This window comes from Schistocerca cancellata, chromosome 3, assembly GCF_023864275.1.
Source record: "Schistocerca cancellata isolate TAMUIC-IGC-003103 chromosome 3, iqSchCanc2.1, whole genome shotgun sequence".
Classification (NCBI taxonomy): domain Eukaryota; kingdom Metazoa; phylum Arthropoda; class Insecta; order Orthoptera; family Acrididae; genus Schistocerca; species Schistocerca cancellata.
This window is the reverse complement of record NC_064628.1, coordinates 169626257-169646047: the sequence shown is the minus strand read 5'-3', so window position 1 is coordinate 169646047 and position 19791 is coordinate 169626257. Positions and strand designations below refer to the sequence as shown.

At 42.5% G+C, this 19791-nt stretch overlaps 1 protein-coding gene across 1 annotated transcript in view; it reads left to right on the top strand.

The window, feature by feature from the left end:
* LOC126176183 (fatty acyl-CoA hydrolase precursor, medium chain-like) overlaps nt 1-19791 on the top strand; it is a 194967-nt gene that overhangs the window by 131434 nt on the left and 43742 nt on the right. The window contains exon 5 of the mRNA XM_049923325.1: nt 14525-14710. Coding sequence (XP_049779282.1) covers nt 14525-14710 — 186 coding nt within the window. The remainder of the gene's footprint in view (nt 1-14524; nt 14711-19791) is intronic.

Here is a 19791-nt window from a genome sequence, read left to right as displayed (position 1 = left end):
GGCTGTAGTTTCCCCTTGCTTTCAGCCGTTCGCAGTACCACAACAGCAAGGCCGTTTTGGTTAATGTTACAAGGCCAGATCAGTCAATCATCCAGACTGTTGCCCCTGCAACTACTGAAAAGGCTGCTGCCCCTCTTCAGGAACCACACGTTTGTCTGGCCTCTCAACAGATACGCCTCCGTTGTGGTTGCACCTTCAGTACGGCTATCTGTATCGTTGAGGCATGAAAGCCTCCCCACCAACGGCAAGGTCCATGGTTCATGGGGGGAGGGACAAATTGGTGTCTCACTGTATTTTGATTATAATTAGTTAGTCTCCTGGCGACCTCGTTTTAATACGTCGTGGGAGCAGGCATAATATTTTGCTTTTTGAACACCGGACAGTAACACAAAAAGATAGTCGATGGAAGGATACAAAGAAACAATCAGACTGATGGGTGTGGATCCATTTCATCACTAGAAGACTAAACAAGAGGGAAACATTACGAAAGCAATGAATACACTGCTTAGTATACATTATTTGTATAGATCTGAAGATGAAAAAGCGCAGATCTGCACAGTGCCCGCACCTGTACTTTAGTTTCTGTCTTAACGGGCATAATTTTTATTCGTATATATTTTGTGCGAAAATGTATTCGTGATATTACACACCTGAATGTTTGACACAACTGGTAGAAGAAAACACTGCATATTAACCAAACTCCGCGTCTCCTCTCCGTATGCTCCTATGAGCACGGGATTCTCCCCCCATAACGCTACAGAGTTATTCCTAACACAGCTGAGAATTGGCAACATCGTCACAAACATTTGGAAACACTGTGACAGTGCAATCACTTCCACATATTGTACTGAATTGACTCGCTACAATTATTTGATATTCCCTTTCCATTTGAATGACTCATGCTGTATAATCCTCATGTAATCTGAGACACTAAGACAGAAAATTCAATTTTTTCGCTAAAGAAATGCTATTCTTCACATAAGTGATAACTTTTATTATCTTTCACGATGCATTATGAGGCTGAGCGACCACACCATCATGAGAGTGGCGTGCTGGCAGCAGTGTGTCCATAGCCCCGTGGTACCGCCCATGTTTTGTGTTGCAACAGTTCAAGGAGTCATCAGTTCTAACTGTGGTAGGGGCCAGAGTGTGCAAGCTTTTTTTTCTGATTTATTTTATGGGGCTGCGAATTTCCTGAAAAAATTCTGTAACGAAATTAGGAGAAAACCTTTACACATCAAATCCTCTTGGTAGCTCGACACATTAAGTCGTGTTAATGACCACAGATCTCGGTTTTCTGACTGCCAAGCTGCTTCAAAGTACAAGCGTCTCTGCAGAAATTCGAATTGATCGTCAACGATATGAAACTCAATATTGTTCTTCGCTTAAGGTACCTCTTGGTTACTACAGGGCCTCTATGCTAAATTTCCACAGTAGCAATTAGGAACTCTGCAGACATTTGCTAACAGTGGCTCTAGCAACTTACTTTTTCTCTGGGTAGCTTAAAATATGGGCAATTTTGCCGCCTTAAAACTAACTGAATATTTTAAATATCACTTCTGAACATCGTTCACTTCTCCATTATTAAATGTATGGACCTCAAAACAAGCAATTTTCCTTAGTAGCAATAGAGCAGGTTCTGAAAGGTATTGACACAATGTTTCACATCCATTTACCATAGGGAATCAAAGAAAGAAACCAAACACATTACACTGCATTTACTATCTGTGCCTTGACTAACACATGTGAATCCATGACAAAAATAAATTATTTGAAGAACCTCCTATGAAAGGAAAAGTAACAGGATGTGATGCTTTAATTATAGCGCAGTGGACCAGAAACAATGAAATTAATTCTGTGCCACATTGATGTATTGCATACTAGTGTAATAAAATACTCATCAAATAAACACGGTTTTGTGCCTCCATTGCTATCAAGTGTGAAACACAAATCGCAGACATATTTTATGGGTCACCACTCAACAACATTAAAGCTTTTACACCGGCGAGAGTGAGGAGTGGAGCAGATGTTGTCAGCAGAAGGCGAGGCAGCGCGGTTCCTCAGCCCCCATTGGTAGGCAGCAAACGGGTCCCAAAGAACTCAGACGCCTGTGGTGTTCAGAGGCAGATGGTCAGCCAAGAAATCTCTCGCTAAAATATTGTTGAACCAAACTGTTATTACCAATGTGACAGAAAGCGAAATATATTGTAGATTCACTTGAATTATAGATTCAGCATGAGAGGAAAGGGGCGATAAAAATCTTGTCGATGTGTGCTTTTGGTTACCAAATGTCATATTAGCTACTCTCGCGTTTTACCTCAATACTACGGTCGTACACAGGAGAGATGTACTCAGACTGCAGTCAAGAGTTCCTCCAGGAAGTGTAGCAGTCTACAATGTTGCCAAATGGAGCATATTGCCGAACATTGAATTCAGAGGGGAGCACGACTGTATTGTCCACCTTACGTGAACGACTCAGCAGTAATTTTTTTTCTCTAAGACTGTATCTACAACACATATGCACGCTTAAAGACCAGAGAATTAAAAAAAATTAGTTTTTGAGAGCAACGTTAACTATATCTTCGAAATATTCATTGCATTTAATACGCGTGTGTCAGCGCCTTCCAATACCCACTCAAGGAAGACAAGGATACACAGTCTAGCTTCAGCATTATAAATACGCCTCAGTTTATGGATGAATTCAGACTTAGGTTGATAATCATTTTGAATATTTAGCAGTGTTGTACCCACTGGTGTTAAACTCGCTTTCAACCAATGATTGCCACAGCTACAGGAACACTACTTGTGATACCTCTTACACAAAATACTTATGCAGTGCTATCAGACGAAAAGAACAACCTGACACAAACAGTGGGAAGTTTGTTTTACAACCTTCGTACCTGGATTAAGAGCTTCTGCTATTTGAGATATCTGTGAAGACGATTTAAGAAGAAACTAAATTCCTTCAGCTACGTCAATGTTTAAAGAAATCGTCTTAACGGCTCTAAATCGTGGTCTGTGAATCGCTTACCGGCCGTACTCTGTCGCATTTCGCTGGTTGGAAGGCAAAAAGCTTAATGACAAATTTCACAGAAGGAAAAGGGGGGCGAAATGTGTCCCACTGGAAGGTCATATTGTTTTATTTAAATGATTACAAAATCAGGTAAAATGAATAGTGAGGTTGTCAGTATAAGCACATTACTGTTGTCAATATGATGTTGCACCGCCCAGGGCCTGTAATGATAAAGGGCCCACTTAGGTCAGGCATATTGTATACAGAAGTGGAAGAGAGAGCACCTCTAAATTCTACAATCCGTATGCATTGCAAACACACAGAAATTACTGTTACAGTGTACTTACGGAGCCCAACGAGTGAATTGTATATTTTCCGGTGAGAAAGAGCACTGGCAAACAGTCTTCGCTACATTAGATTACTTAAACTGGTGTCACTCTGAGCTAGAATTTATGGTCAGGGGCTAAGTGTAATGACAATGAGTCGGATGCGGGTTTTCCAACTGTGAAATACTTTCCTACATTACAGAAGCGAGTTTTAAATTTCAAGTAATGTTGCGAAAATTTTGAACTTGGATAGCTTAGAATGAAAATCTTTTCGTTTATTGCAAAGAAAACAATTTATTTTCTAAAACATTCTCTGTCGTGCACAACTTGAAACAGCTCACGTCGACCAAATCATACGGAAGAACTGACAGCGACGTATATCGAAAGGCAGTAAGATTCCTTGGCTTTTGGTTTATCAGTATTCGACAGCCATTTCTAGGCGTAAGTAAATGAAGAAAGGGGCGCGTTTTTGTTATCAAGTAACGTCTTCATCAATTACTTTAGTTTTAATGTAATCTACGAGTAATTGCTGATCTTTGATATTAACATGAAAAGGATTCCGTAGACAGGGAAAGAAGCTGTTCTTGGGCAACTATTTCTATAATGACCAAAAGGCCTTGAATGATCTTCAAGCACATGTGTTCCAGCAGCGGTATGAAGAAAATGATAGTAATAATGACTGTTATGATCGAATTATCCGGTAACTTCACACTTCACAGTGGATTTTCTCGAACTAAGAAATTTCCTGAATTAGTGAAAATTTGAAAATGGCTTCACATCGAGGCTATGATGCCTAGAAGAGTCTTTACATCCTGCTGACGTGAGAATAGCTTAATCTCCGGGTCAGAAGTTTGCTTCTACTTAACCATTTAATGGACTCGCATTTTTTCCACCTTGACAATTTTTGTAAGCTAAGTACATCATCCGTTACAGCACACTCCTGGGGCTGGGAAATGTGGCCGCAATGGTCTGGTGGAACGAACCATCACAAGTGCAATGCGTGGGATCAGGCATTTACTTTTAAGAGACACAAACAGATTTACCTAACCTCTGGTAACCTCAAGAGAAAAATGTTATAATCCAGAATCCGCATTAAACATCACGTTCCTTCATTCCCAACTGGACAGAGCCTGTTTACTTTGGGAAATGACATAGGCGGAGGTCACTGTAAACAGAAATACTGTCACCAGTAATCTTACTAACATCAGAAAATTTTATTTTATTTGATGAACCGATAGCCATTTAAAGGAACAGGGCTCTTATTTTACTTGTACTTGATCGAACTAGAGACGTTGAAAAATTTGATGCTGGACTGTGATTCGAATTTGTGTCTCCTCTTTCGAGGATCTGAATCTCTTGGAACAGTATAGTTCAATCATTTCGTTCATTTTTCCAAGACTGCAATCTTCTCTAGGTCTCCTCCACAGGTAAGTATGTGGGTCCGATTCCTGGTTCAGTACAAAAATATTCATAATTTCATTTCAAGCCCTATCACGTGCACAGCGGCCTGCTAGCGAAAATAAACGTTCATTTTTAATGTGTGTTCATGTGTTGTCAACAATCGCAATACGTGTAGATATTTCTGGTTAAACACGCGCACATCTTACTGTTGGTGAGTAAAGAATTAATACTTAGCTATATTCGTGGATGTTAAAGAAGGACGGTAGGTGCGCTGTCAGATTGTCGCTCAGGTACAAATATTTGTATCCTTATTTTAGATTCATGCACCTAGCAGCTGGTAAGAAAAACCGATATGTAACATTCGATTTTAGTTAGTTAACGGTCTGATTACGTGTTGGGTTCGTAATTCCTTCACAGAAATTCACATCATGCGCTTCGTCTTTAAATGCATACACACTTTGTTACTTCTGAATGGAACATTTCAGACATCTTTCGTGGTTAGTTAACAGCGATGAAAGGGTCTTGATTGGAGTAGCAGTTTATTACAAAAACTGCCGTCTTTTGGTTTCAAGTTTAGATTTAGTTACTGACATTGGCGAAAATTTCGGTAATTCATGACTCTTCACGGCCAGTCAGCAATATGATTAGATTAGATTAGATTAGATTAATAATTGTTCCATAGATCATGAATACGACATTTCGTAATGATGTGGAACGTGTCATTTTAATGAAAGATTTCTTTACATACCGGTATTCAATTTCTTTACAATAATTTTTTACCCACTCTCTCATTCTTTTTTATTTTTATCTCTCTCTCTCTCTCTCTCTCTCTCTCTCTCTCTCTCACACACACACACACACACACACACACATTCTTTTTTTATTTTTATTTGTTTGGTGTGCTCGACTATCGGGGAGGCACGAAAACGTCCATGAATGAGTTTCTTAGTTACGAAAGAAATATAAAAACAACTATCAGAGTTACTGTTTTATGATGCTTAGTTTGCAGTCAGTTCTGAGTATTATTAGTAACTACGCTCCAGTCCCTAAACCTAGTTACACAAATGCGAATCAGACGCATTACGTATTCCAGGCCGTAGCAGCCGCGTCTTTGAGACGCCAGATATGGTCACTTCCCAGCCCGCTGTAAGATCACATTGGTTCGTCTTCTTTCTGCTGGTACTGTAACTGAGATTTGGCAACAAAGCAAGGTATGTTCGACAACTCTGTGATCGACAATTATTTCCTGATGTGCACGGAATTAAGCATCAAAGTTCACTTGAATTTTCCTGTCAAATCCATTGAATAATGTGAGTTATTATCGCTTGAGGTGTAACAAAAGATTGTAAATTTACGGTTTTCAAGCCAGGAAAGTCGATGCACGTGGAAAATCAACTAATCTCGTCCTTTAAAAACAGTTTACGCGTTCTAGCTACTATTGGTCTCGTAAGAGGAAGGCCCAACGCATATCTCTTTGCTAGCTCTGTGGTGACGTGCTGACATGTGAAAAAGTGTCTGTTATGGTTCGCAGTTCCAGTCTCGCTGACTACAATGTTTTTATACCTTCTGTGAAAGAGCTACAACCAGGCAGATCGAACATCGATAAGAAAATTGCAAGAAAATACTTTCAGCTCATAGTGCAATGGCGAAAAACCTACAATTCTGCACAATAGGTAACGCCTCTTACCGCTGCTGACAAGCAAATTTTGGGTTTCTAGGAATACCTAAATTTATTTATGAAATGCCACATTTGCATACCTGTTGAGTATGATCATCAACGATATATGCGAATTCTCTGATGTTATCTACCTGACAATGCACATGCAATTTATTGATTACATGCATGTAGAAAACTTGTTCTGGGTTAAAGCCGTCAAACAAGCTTTAAAGAAGAATGAAATGCCACTAACAGACGACAGCTAATGTAGAAAATACTTTTCTGCCCATTTCGGCACGATGCGCTCTCCCCATACATAATACAAAAGCTTCGAGATGCATCTGCTGCCTGGCCTTCTATTAAACCTGAAAAGAACAAAATGTCGCAGGAGTTAGCCCTTTTTCCACATGCGGCTACTTTGTGATGAGAAGTGAAGGGAATTATGTTCAAAGTTCCACGAATTTGATAACTTCAGCAGACAGCAGAATTGCGTTCTAAAATATGTAGCAGGGAATGTAATAGAACGCGCGACGTCTTATCTACGATGCGCGAGGCTTACCGTTATGCTGCTAGCTTTCATGTTGCTACAGCACTTCCAGAAGTCAGTAAGAGTTCCTCCAGAAATTCCGCATTCCACAGTGCTGTGAGATAATGCATATGGCCGGATCTGGACTTCTGAGAGCCAGACAGTTAGAGCTTTTCTTTTGCAATGCACGACGTTTTCAGCAAACAGATAGCGCAATAGAGTAGCTCAAATGGAAAGGAGCACTTCCTATTTAAATTTCTGCATCTTACACTGATGGCAGTTCTGTATGGGTGGCAGTTACGTATGCACTGGGAAACTGAGGCAGCTAGCTCATGGCGATTCGGTGAACCAAGTACATTAATGTGCTGAACATGTTGCAAACCACTACAGGGAGCCTGTGTGTCAGAATTCTCATCGAGTGTGCCGCAACGGTGTTATTATAGAAAAATGAGTCTGTTTTGCAAGAGGATTTGGTGGTCTGTTGGATTGATGATAGGTTCCTATGAGGCTGGTCTGGGTTCGATTCCAACTTCTGCCGATGATTTTTAATAGGGGGAGACATTTTATTCTCTTCTGGCTATTCCAAGTGAAGAAGGTATAATGGCATTGTGGTATGAAATTCGCATTAAACATGATATTCCTTCTCTACGAAGTGGACCCTAGGTTGATCCACAATAAAGTCAGGTGTGGCGAAATGTGGGAACTCTATCACCAGTAACCTTCCTTATACTATTTATTTATTTCTATTGACGAAACAAACGCTATGTAGGGTCTTAGGACACTTATTCCATCTTTTATTTGAGCTTCTGTGTGTCGATAAAATTGGTTCTGGACTTGGAATGCAACTCAGACCGCCCTTAACGCGGAATTTGATCCCTTCGTGACAATACAGCTCGACTACAATTTGTTGTTTGTTCAAACTGCAGATTCCCCAACATCTCCATATACTGCGCGTGAATGGGTTCGAATCCTGGCCCGGCACTAAAGTTTTCATTATGTATGTTATCAAGCTGTAGCATGAGAACACCTATCTGTTGGTGGATAATAATTTTGATTTGTAATGCATTTTCATTCATTGCCAACACTAACGATATCTGACGTCTTTAACTCCCAGTGAAATACAGAACTATTTGAGGGATCACTGTAAGTTCAATGATGTTATTCCGAGCTGCTGGTGGAGAAAAATTCGGTAGCTGAGGTCTCTTTGTGTGTAGTCAACGACGATATAGTGGGGTTCGATTCCCAGTCAGCAGTGAACTCTTCGTCGTATTATTTCTAGTTCAAACATGCTCACATGTCGCTGCTGGTGTAACAAACCCATATTTAACGTTCGTTTTCTCTAGAATATAACAGCGATAGGTGCCGGGTTGGAGTCCTGGGAAGGAAAAAAGTAATGTTTCGTCTCGTCATTTCAGTTAAAACATCTAGCTACTGCCGAGAAAACCCGATATATCACAGTTGATTGTGCTTCGATAACAATTCGATTAGGTTCTGGGTTCGAATCCCTGTCCAACATAAAGCTTTACCTCACGGCATTTCAAGTAAGTTACTTGTGAAGCAGCAATATTTAACATCTCTCGTAGTTCGTTAACAGGGACAATAGATACTGGGTAGGAATTCGCGTCCGTTAAAAATGTTTACGTTATGTAATTTAAAGTTGATATTTGCTAACTGATACTGTCTAAAATCGAGGTGTATCACTCTCTGTATGCCTAGTCAGGAATGATTGTTAGTTTCCGTCAGTCACGAAATCTTAGTCTGCATGACCTAGGTTTGAATCCATATGTAGAACGAGGCGGCTCGTCGTGTCATTTGAAGTTCATACATATTCTCAACTAGCTGCTCGTGAACAACTTAAATTTTTAATGTCATTTTGTGTTAAATAACAAGTGTGGTATGTTACTTTGAAGAGGAAATCATGAATACGACGAACTTACTACGTGCATTACCTGTCTGACGTAATAATGAGAGTGGTAACATTTCAGGTATGTCATTTATTGCAATAAATGTGAGCTTACTAGCCTTAAGGACAGTCTTATCTGTGATAAGGTGTTCCCTGATATTTCTAGTATCATGGTATTACTTTACATCTTGAGTTATTGCGATACAGAGCAGAGTTTTCTAGTGGAGACTTATTGGAACCATTTTCAATAGTCAAACGACTGTACCGAGGAGCGGTTAGAGGACCTGCTAGACAGCTGCGTTATGTGGGTTGCATGCGAATCAGGCGAAATGCAATTCAGGTCGTTCGGATACTTTTGAGCATGACTGTACAAGCACTTTACATTTGCAATGGTTTATCTCGCATTTATATTAATATGTGCTCTTGTAATGTTAATCCCTTAAATATGTTACCTAGACAAACTTCATTACTTCATATTAACTTTCAGTTCCACATTCGACAAGTTACTTTGTAGCTGTAACAAATTATCTGAAGATGGGCAGCTGGCTCGAAACTGGTCACGCAGAAATGAAAGAAAGCAATCTGGAGACTGAATTTGGACCCTTTTTTTTTAAGTAACGATGTCTGCAGCTCCGTGAAGACGAATACGTCTAGTTTTGAAAAAAAAGGTAAAGTTTAGCTAACTAATTGTTCCAGTATCCGTATTAGACTATGTGCACTCTGTACCAGGCGACGTCAACTGACTCGTTATTTGCTATCTTCAGATCGTCATCAGCGTGAGGTTATCAAATTTTTGTAGACATCAACACGTATTGTTGGATGTTTTGTGGTACATACAGATTGTACAGTAAATGGCAGTGCAATTAAATGTTGTAAGCTCGAGAAATGCGTGCGGGCTTTTGGGTGCGCCTGCACTGGTGAAGGGGAAAGAGCAGCAAAACCGCACGTCATGCGAGAGTTGTAGGTAGTCGACGCCGCCTATTAGAAGGCGAGGGGAAATGAAAGTTAGGAGGAACTGTATTGCTGTTTATACATGTTTTACTATTTGGTTTGTATTTAGTGTTAAGGAACGAGTTCAAAGAATCAGAATACAAAATACGACTACTCTGTTACGTCTCAATCAATCCAGACGAATACAGTACAACTGCACAGATCTAAACTTACATAGAAACTCATGACTGGAAGTTGCAGTGGAGTTTCATAAGTACTGTTCGAAATGATGGCCACAGTGTGTGTGGCAAAGTTCAACTCTTCGCAGAAGCGATTGCTGAATACGATCCATCATGTTTTCATTTCTTCACATAGTATCATTGTCTCATTGTATTCTACGTCGAAGTTTGTTGACGTCAACAATCCCTCCTTCACAAATCACAGATTTCAGTGAATTAAGGTTTGACGATCTACGTGGCCATGCTATAAGGCCTCCACTACCAAATCGTTGGGAATGGGAGGAACTGTCCAGGTGGTGTCGCACTGTGCCGTTGAAGTGAGCGGGGGCTTCATCATACTAGAAGCCAAACTAGCGTGTTCCAACAATTCCGTAGTATCCAGGTAACGCCCTTATCACTCTCCTGTCAGCCTTGGTGGTAGTACATGTGGCCCTACGAGATGCCGATCAATAATACCACAGCAGGTTTTGACGCAGCATCGTTATTGATACCCTCTTACCACAGTGCTGTCAGGGTTTTCTCCTGCCCACTTGTGCCAATTATGTGAATTCTTTATGCTCTCCTTCGTGAAATAGGCTTCGTCGCTGAACAGTTTTGTTCGTTACAAAATACTGGTTGTGCCTCTGAAGACTTAGGATGAATTTGTAGAAGTTCAGCCTCTGCGACGCCGGCCGTTGTGACCGAGCGGTTCTAGGCGTTTCAGTCCGGAAATGCGCTGCTGCTACGGTCGCAGGTTTGAATCCGGCATCGGGCATGGATGTGTGTGATGCCCTTAGGTTAGTTAGGTTCAAGTAGTTCTAAATCTAGGGGACTGATGACCTCAGATGTTAAGTCCCATAGTGCTTAGAGCCATTTCAACCATTTGAGGCTTCTGCGACAGTGCTTGTTCCTTCCACATGCGAAAGGGATGGTAATGGTTTCCGTGCAGTACTCGCATAACTGTAGATTGTGACATTCCGATCGCAGTGGCGAGAGACCTGGTGCTTATTCTTTGCAACAGTTTGTAACAAATTCTCTCCGTCAGCCGCCGGCCGCGGTGGTCTAGTGGTTCTAGGCGCGCAGTCCGGAACCGCGGGACTGCTACGGTCGCAGGTTCGAATCCTGCCCCGGGCATGGATGTGTGTAATGTCCTTAGGTTAGTTAGGTTTAAGTAGTTCTAAGTTCTAGGGGACTGATGACCGCAGAAGTTAAGTCCCATAGTGCTCAGAGCCATTTTTTTTTCTCCGTCAGCCGCACTGTATGTCAGGGTCGGCGACGCCCACTAAATCCTGGCACACATGCACAATAGTCCATCAAGCGCCTATCCACAGAGTAAATTGTTTTTTTGCAGATGGGAGACGACGGTTAGGAAACCTCTCGTGATACAATTGTCTTGCAACGTCAGCTCTTCCATCAGCAAACCTATAGGTGAGGTGGATGTCGGCATATTCCTCGTTTTCGAAACTTGCCATACCAGTAACACTGCAGTGCATCCATTAGCAGTTGTCAGCGAGGCCAGTATCGGCTAGAGCGAACAGCGCAGTGATGTAAACACATCATGCGCGCTGCCGTTTACCTTCCGCCAATGACCACTCTTTCCGTTTAGTGGACCAATATTCCAAGACATGAGACTGGACAATCTGACGGTTGACAACGTGTGGTTCATAACCTCTGATAAAATTCCACAAACACTACTATGGAATTTGTTCATTCTTGTATCTTTCAAACGCTGGCAGATATACACTCCTGGAAATGGAAAAAAGAACACATTGACACCGGTGTGTCAGACCCACCATACTTGCTCCGGACACTGCGAGAGGGCTGTAAAAGCAATGATCACACGCACGGCACAGCGGACACACCAGGAACCGCGGTGTTGGCCGTCGAATGGCGCTAGCTGCGCAGCATTTGTGCACCGCCGCCGTCAGTGTCAGCCAGTTTGCCGTCGCATACGGAGCTCCATCGCAGTCTCTAACACTGGTAGCATGCCGCGACAGCGTGGACGTGAACCGTATGTGCAGTTGACGGACTTTGAGCGAGGGCGTATAGTGGGCATGCGGGAGGCCGGGTGGACGTACCGCCGAATTGCTCAACACGTGGGGCGTGAGGTCTCCACAGTACATCGATGTTGTCGCCAGTGGTCGGCGGAAGGTGCACGTGCCCGTCGACTTGGGACCGGACCGCAGCGACGCACGGATGCACGCCAAGACCGTAGGATCCTACGCAGTGCTGTAGGGGACCGCACCGCCACCTCCCAGCAAATTAGGGACACTGTTGCTCCTGGGGTATCGGCGAGGACCATTCGCAACCGTCTCCATGAAGCTGGGCTACGGTCCCGCACACCGTTAGGCCGTCTTCCGCTCACGCCCCAACATCGTGCAGCCCGCCTCCAGTGGTGTCGCGAAAGGCGTGAATGGAGGGACGAATGGAGACGTGTCGTCTTCAGCGATGAGAGTCGCTTCTGCCTTGGTGCCAATGATGGTCGTATGCGTGTTTGGCGCCGTGCAGGTGAGCGCCACAATCAGGACTGCATACGACCGAGGCACACAGGGCCAACACCCGGCATCATGGTGTGGGGAGCGATCTCCTACACTGGCCGTACACCACTGGTGATCGTCGAGGGGACACTGAATAGTGCACGGTACATCCAAACCGTCATCGAACCCATCGTTCTACCATTCCTAGACCGGCAAGGGAACTTGCTGTTCCAACAGGACAATGCACGTCCGCATGTATCCCGTGCCACCCAACGTGCTCTAGAAGGTGTAAGTCAACTACCCTGGCCAGCAAGATCTCCGGATCTGTCCCCCATTGAGCATGTTTGGGACTGGATGAAGCGTCGTCTCACGCGGTCTGCACGTCCAGCACGAACGCTGGTCCAACTGAGGCGCCAGGTGGAAATGGCATGGCAAGCCGTTCCACAGGACTACATCCAGCATCTCTACGATCGTCTCCATGGGAGAATAGCAGCCTGCATTGCTGCGAAAGGTGGATATACACTGTACTAGCGCCGACATTGTGCATGCTCTGTTGCCTGTGTCTATGTGCCTGTGGTTCTGTCAGTGTGATCATGTGATGTATCTGACCCCAGGAATGTGTCAATATAGTTTCCCCTTCCTGGGACAATGAATTCACGGTGTTCTTATTTGAATTTCCAGGAGTGTAAATCTACTCATTGGTGTGTAATGCGATGCATCTGTGGATGGATGATATGTCGTGATTGTAGGGTGTGTCGGTTTAGCGTTAAATGATTATCGGTTTATTTTGTTTTATGCACACAATACATCAATAAGAACAAAATTAAAATGTGAAATGTATGTTTTTGGACTACCATCGGCTGTGTAATGGAGTGAATACAGTGCAAATTTGTGCCGGACCGGGACCTGAACTTGGATTTCACGTTTATTGCAAGCGGTCGTTATATCATTTTACTGTCTCAGCACGACTCATGGCCAGACCCAAATTTGTACATATCGTCAAGCATCTGTTTACGTCCTGTATTCGTAGATCCATTGTGTACATTTCGTACAAGGGAAACATTTTACTTGAAAGTCGCTTGCCCAGTGTCGGCGGATAGATACGATATTGTAGTGCCCATGTGATTCCGAATTATGATGTAAAGTTCCTTCGGGCATGTATGCAGACGACAGGCACTGCGGCGAATACGGTTATCATGAAATACATGAAATGTTTGGGTCTATCGGCGAATTGTGCTCGGATAGCCAAATGGTAGCCGGCACGGTAGCTCAGCGTGTTCGTTCAGAGACGCGGTGGCTCTCTGTGATAAAACAACTGAGTAAAGGAATCAACGATCAACTTGAACGGATGTCTTGTGACGTCCGCCCAGAAGAAACGCAACGAACAACAAAAAACAAAATAAAGAGGAAAAAAATGGTAAGGCGGTCGCTTGCGGTAAGCGAGAAATTCAGGTTCGAGTCGCGGTCCGGCGCAAATTTTTACTGTCGTCATTCAATAATACAGCTAACTGTAAACCATATTAGCAGCTGCGAAGACATTTATTGTACTTCTTGAGGGCTGCAGTCGCCGTAGTGCCTGTTCCTTCGGACATAAATGCATGTTCGAAGGAACTTTACATCGTAATTCGGAATAACACAAGCATTGCAATATCGTAAATTAACAACGGACTGTTACTTGTTGCACATAGCAGCATGCGATCCTCGGAATATTTTTCTTCATTAGCAACTCACTAAGTATGTACATATTTCTCAGGTTTTGTTCGACGTATTGTGTACAGTACGTAGCACAGCACGAGTTTCTAATATTCCAATATTTAAACAGCAACAAAAGGCGGAGGTAACACAAGATATTAGACAAAGTTTTCTAATGCTATTATGCGCTAAATATCAGTGAGTACGATGCCATTGTTCTTAGTTCGTATAATAATTCCGAGTATAACAGAAAATAAATTAGTATTATCGTTCAAAAATGTAATAAGTTTTGATTTTATATGCCATTTTTTCATATAATTATTTATTCGTCATGTTACAACGATTCTGTCAATGAAATACTATTTTATTTTGTTGTTGAAGGTTTCTTAAGTACAGGAGATGAGATTTCTCCTGGGAATTATGGCCTTAAGGACCAGGTGCTGGCTCTGAGATGGGTTCAGGAGAATATTGAGGCGTTTGGCGGGGACCCTGGCAGCGTCACGATCTTTGGGGAGAGCGCCGGGGGTGCCAGCACCCACTACCTCATGCTGTCTCCTCTAGCCAGAGGTAAGCACTAGGAAAACGGTGCATATTCTCGCTTTTATAAAGCGACATGGAAATCGTCAGTTAATCACTGCTATTACAAGCTTAAATGAAAATAATTTTTAATTTTATACACAGTATAACGTAAAAAAAGTTCAGTCATTCGTATTTGTCGTTTAAGTATCCTGAGTGACTCAGTTACGAGACAGCATACAGTTAAGTTGCAATCACAAAAACAGAGGACGGTATAGGCCATCTTGCAAAAACCTTCTCCACTGGTTTTTATAAATGTATTCGTAATACGATTTTTATTCATGAAGCAACCTTACATCATGACATAGTAGCTGTAGAAGTCCAACCTACTAATGAAATACAGTACCTCATCAGGTAGGGTAGAAACTGATCGCTTCGGTAGAAAAGAACACTTTATCGTTACCCAAATATGGATATACGAGGCTTGATAAATAAATAACGGAACTTCCTGTAATAATATTTTTATTCAAATTATCGATGTTTAGCCCGTGTTTCCTCTAGTCAAACATTTGACCCAGCGGTGTTTCCACTTCGGCAGCCAATCCAGGAAAGTTTGATCAGAAATTTACTTCCATGTCCTTCCTTACATCATCAATGATGTTCAAATGGAATCTTCCAATACTAATTTAAATTTTTGAAACAAGGTAAGCCCACATTTTGTGAGGTCTGAGTAGTAGGGTACAAGGGGCAAAAATTTGATTTTTGGCTGAAAACTCATGAACTGACAGGACCTGGCGAAGACGCTTTATCGTGGCAAAGAAACCATAGTTGTCTTCACACAGCATCAATTTTTATGAATTTTAAAAACTCATAGCAATGGCGATAGCTTTAAATGCTCAATTCCAGTGACATCGAAAGAAAAAAAGGGATCATCGCTTTGACACTGTACTGGGACGTTAACACTTTTTTAGTTTGTGGAGATGCAATGCTTATCCATAGTGATGACTAGACGTTTGTGTAGTGGTATATTCTTTGCATGAATGTTTCGTCACCGTCAGTTTGTTCAAGGAATTTCGTGAAAATGTTCGATTGATGGTCTCTGTACTCCTCGGTCTTTATGTAACAAGTTCGATTTTTCGATAACAGTCTGGTGGCACGATCAGTTGAGTACCATCCAGAATATTGTTTTCTGAACGTGGTCATCACTGTTAAGATCGAATGCTTTGCTGGTTAAGGATCATCTTCAGCCGACTGACGAATATAGAGAACCATTCACAACACTATGTTTCACGTAGATCATCATCTCCGCAAGCTTCCCTCAAAACTTCAGACATTTCCGTGAATGTTTTTTCCTCTTTCAAACAAGATTTTACCTTCAATCTTTCCTCCCGATTTGAAAAATCGCCAGGAACGGTGTGCCACCTTCACTCAATTAACGACAGCTCAGAAACTTAACGACGTAACAAAGAAATTGGGTTCAAATGGCTCTGAGCACTATGGGACTTAACATCTATGGTCATCAGTCCCCTAGAACTTAGATCTACTTAAACCTAACTAACCTAAGGACATCACACAACACCCAGCCATCACGAGGCAGAGAAAATCCCTGACCCCGTCGGGAATCGAACCCGGGAACCCGGGCGCGGGAAGCGAGAACGCTACCGCACGACCACGAGCTGCGGGCAACAAAGTAATTACTCGGGAGGTTACAACATATGCGACGCCAACAAAGGCACTGCGTTATCAGGCAAAAGAGCTTTCTTAACAGAATTGTTCAAAACATGATAATACGACGTCATCATTGCGGCTGCCTGTCGGGCTTTAAGGAGTGCACCGGAGATCACTGACCGACTCAACGTTCGCGTGGGCTTAAACGATAATCGATGTATGTACAGAATCCTCTCTGGTGGACGGTTATTGGGAGCGACCGTCAGAAAATTTCGTAAACGCCAGAGTACCAATTTGATGATTTTGTATGCTTACAAGGGAAACTCCCTATCTCACACTCTCTCAGATTTAGTGATAAGGTGGCCCAGGGCATAGCCCGTCAAAAACTGAACACAGATCAAGCAACAGAAAGAACTGTGAAAAAAAAATAGAAACGGTAAACGGTCCAAGCTGAATAAGTGCAATTTTAAGTGGCATTAAATAGCAGTGGCGTCGTAGTCAAGTGGCTGCTATGTTGGACTGTTAACGGAACGAGCGGTGTTCGAAGCTCTCCCACGCCATTTGTTTTTATATACTTTTCTTTTTACAATATTATGAACTGTCCGTCCGGTTATTGAAATGATTGTACTCTTTCTGTAGTCTTGGCGGTTGTAATACTATACATTCGTTATAGAATATGAGTCATGTGGTAAGAACATGTTACCGTCGCAAGTAAATGCGATGATTAGTGAGAGCAGGTTAGATACAACATTGACGTCTCACGGAAATGAAAACAACAAATAAACGGGTGTGAACTATGTTACAACAAAGGAATTCAAGAGTCAAAACTTCCAAAACTGAAAGCAATTTCAAAAACGTTAAAAACACATGTTTTGTCAGAGGACAGAGAAACTGTGTGACTGTGAAACTGTTGCGCTCATTTTCTGCAGCTTATGTGACAAACTATTACGTGCATCAATTTTCTTGGAAGTGATCACATTCACTTTCATACGAAAGGGCAAGGAGGCATATCTCACCTATTAGTCGTGGAAATCAGGTGCGTCGATAAGAGATTCCTATCATATGACACATGTACTGTCGCTAATGCCGCATATGACACACCAGATGTGTTTTGCAGTGGACCATTCGCTTGACTTTTCGCCTTGTCATCAAGCCTTTGCTGTTCTTGTTCGAAAGCTGCTTCCTTTCGGTTGCTAATAAAATAGTTGTGCAGAATCAACCATCATTATAGGTTCCTTCCTTACACCTCGCTATTGCAAATGGCTGTTTCATGACGACAGAAAAAAATTTGAGTATAGCGAACAGCGTGCGTAAGAGGGGGGGGGGGGGGGGGAATGGTAGGATGGAGGTTTGAACACGGCTCGCCAGTCCAACACCGTGACCACTTAACCACGACGCCGTTGCTCTGTCAGACTGCTCTATATTGCACTTCTTCTCCTTGGAGTGTTCACTGATTCTATTTTCCTTTTTTTTCTTAGGTTCATGCTTCATGCTTGACCTGTGTTCAGTTTTTGACTGGCTATCCACTGGGCCCTCTTACCAATAAATCTGGATGGGGTGCGATGGGGAGTTCTCCTCGCTAGAAATTGTCAATTAAGGAGTTTCTACTTATTACATTTCCGGTCTGGAAATGTTAAGTGTTGCCTGTAACTAAGAAACAACCGCGTGACAGTAGCATCGCGATTTATGCCAAACTGTAGACGATCGGCGACTAGTGCAGAATTTCCAAATTTTGAATAATACTCGGACTCTGATCAGGTTGCAGTAATGCAGAAAATAGAAAAATATTCCAAAGGAGAGAAGCACGTTTCCTTGTAATTTCGTTTAGTAAGAGAGAGGAAGTTTATTATTAAAATTCCCAAGACGATTCAAGGAACACGTTACTTCCTCCTACACATACCTCTGCGTATCACCGTCTTCTTCCACATCAATACTCCGAAAGGCATGTCGTGATTGATGTTGGAGGAATCTTTGCCTATCGCTGTCACTTTTCCTCTTTCCTGGTGCAGTCGCGAATGTTGCTCAGGAAAAAGATAGTTGCTAAGCCTTCATATGCTCTCCAATCTCACTAATTTTACCTTTGCGACATTCTCGTGAGAAATACGTAGGGGAAGTGACATATCAGCTGACTTTTTTTTTATGGACGTAATCTCTCTCGGAATTAAAACAGTAAACCACTCCGTAGTGCACAACGCCTCTCTTGTAGCATTTACCACTCGAAATTGATGAGCATGTCCGTGACCTTTTCGTGCTTACAGAACGAACTTGTGTCGAAATGCGCTATTCCTTTCTGATCTGCTCTATTTCCTATATCAAAGGGCTTAACAACTGGCCGGTTTAGAGCGCGAGTACTCGCGTCTGCTCAGGCACGTGCTCGCGAGCAGGTGCAAGGTGTAGACTAGGGAGGGAGGGGAGGAAGGGGAAATGCGCGCGCACGTATGAATAGGACCGCAGCGTGCCTATTGAATTCGCGCCGACTGTGTAACGTTTAAAGTACTAAGATCAGCTCTAACAGTCACTTCGCTGGTTAAGAATCATGTCAAGTCGCCGTTGTGTAACCCCAACCATGCTTTAGCAGGTCAACCCCCATTGGGAGGAATTGTATCTGTTTACAGAAAAAGATGGTGTTGCAAAATGTTTAGTATGTCACAAAACGCTGAATTCTTTTAGGAAATTTAATTTGCAGCGACATTATATGTCGTACCACGCGAAAGACTACGGAAGTGGAAAATGTGATGGACCAGATCGTGCACAGGAAGTTATTAAACTTAAAAGGAAGCTATCCGAAGAAATCTGGATGACGAAGAAAAATCAACTGAGGCAGCTCTCAGAGCGAGCTACAAAATTGCTTTGTTTTTAGCAAAATCCCTGCGCCCCTTCACTGATGGCGATTTAATAAAAGATGTTTGGTAGTTGCAGCAGAACATTTGTGTCCATCTCAAGTTGAACAGTTTCGGATTGTGCCATTATCTGACATGACCATTATGCATCGCGTACAGGACATGGCAGACGACGTCCAGAGCCAGCTTGCAAATATCTATAAAGATTTTATGGCGTATTCTGTAGCTCTGGACGAAAGTGTTGATATCACTGGAACAGCGCAGCTTTCCATATTTATTAGAGGTGTTAATAGAGATCTTCAGGTGAGGAAGGAGCTCCTCGATGTAGTAGCCATGAAGAACACTACAACCGGAGGTGATATTTTAAGTAGTGTTGAAGAAAGTGTTGAAAATATAGGATTGTCGTGGAATTCTTTAGTTTCAGTGTCTACAGACGGTGCACCAGCGATGACAGGGAAAAAATTAGGTTTCGTTGCGCTGTTGAAGGAGAAAATGCAAAAACTGACCGTGCCGAATGAAATAAGAGGCTTCACTGTGTGATCCACCAGGAAAACTTATGTGCAAAGAGTATCACTCTAAAAAATTTGATGAGTGTTGTTGTTCATACAACCAATTATATAAGGA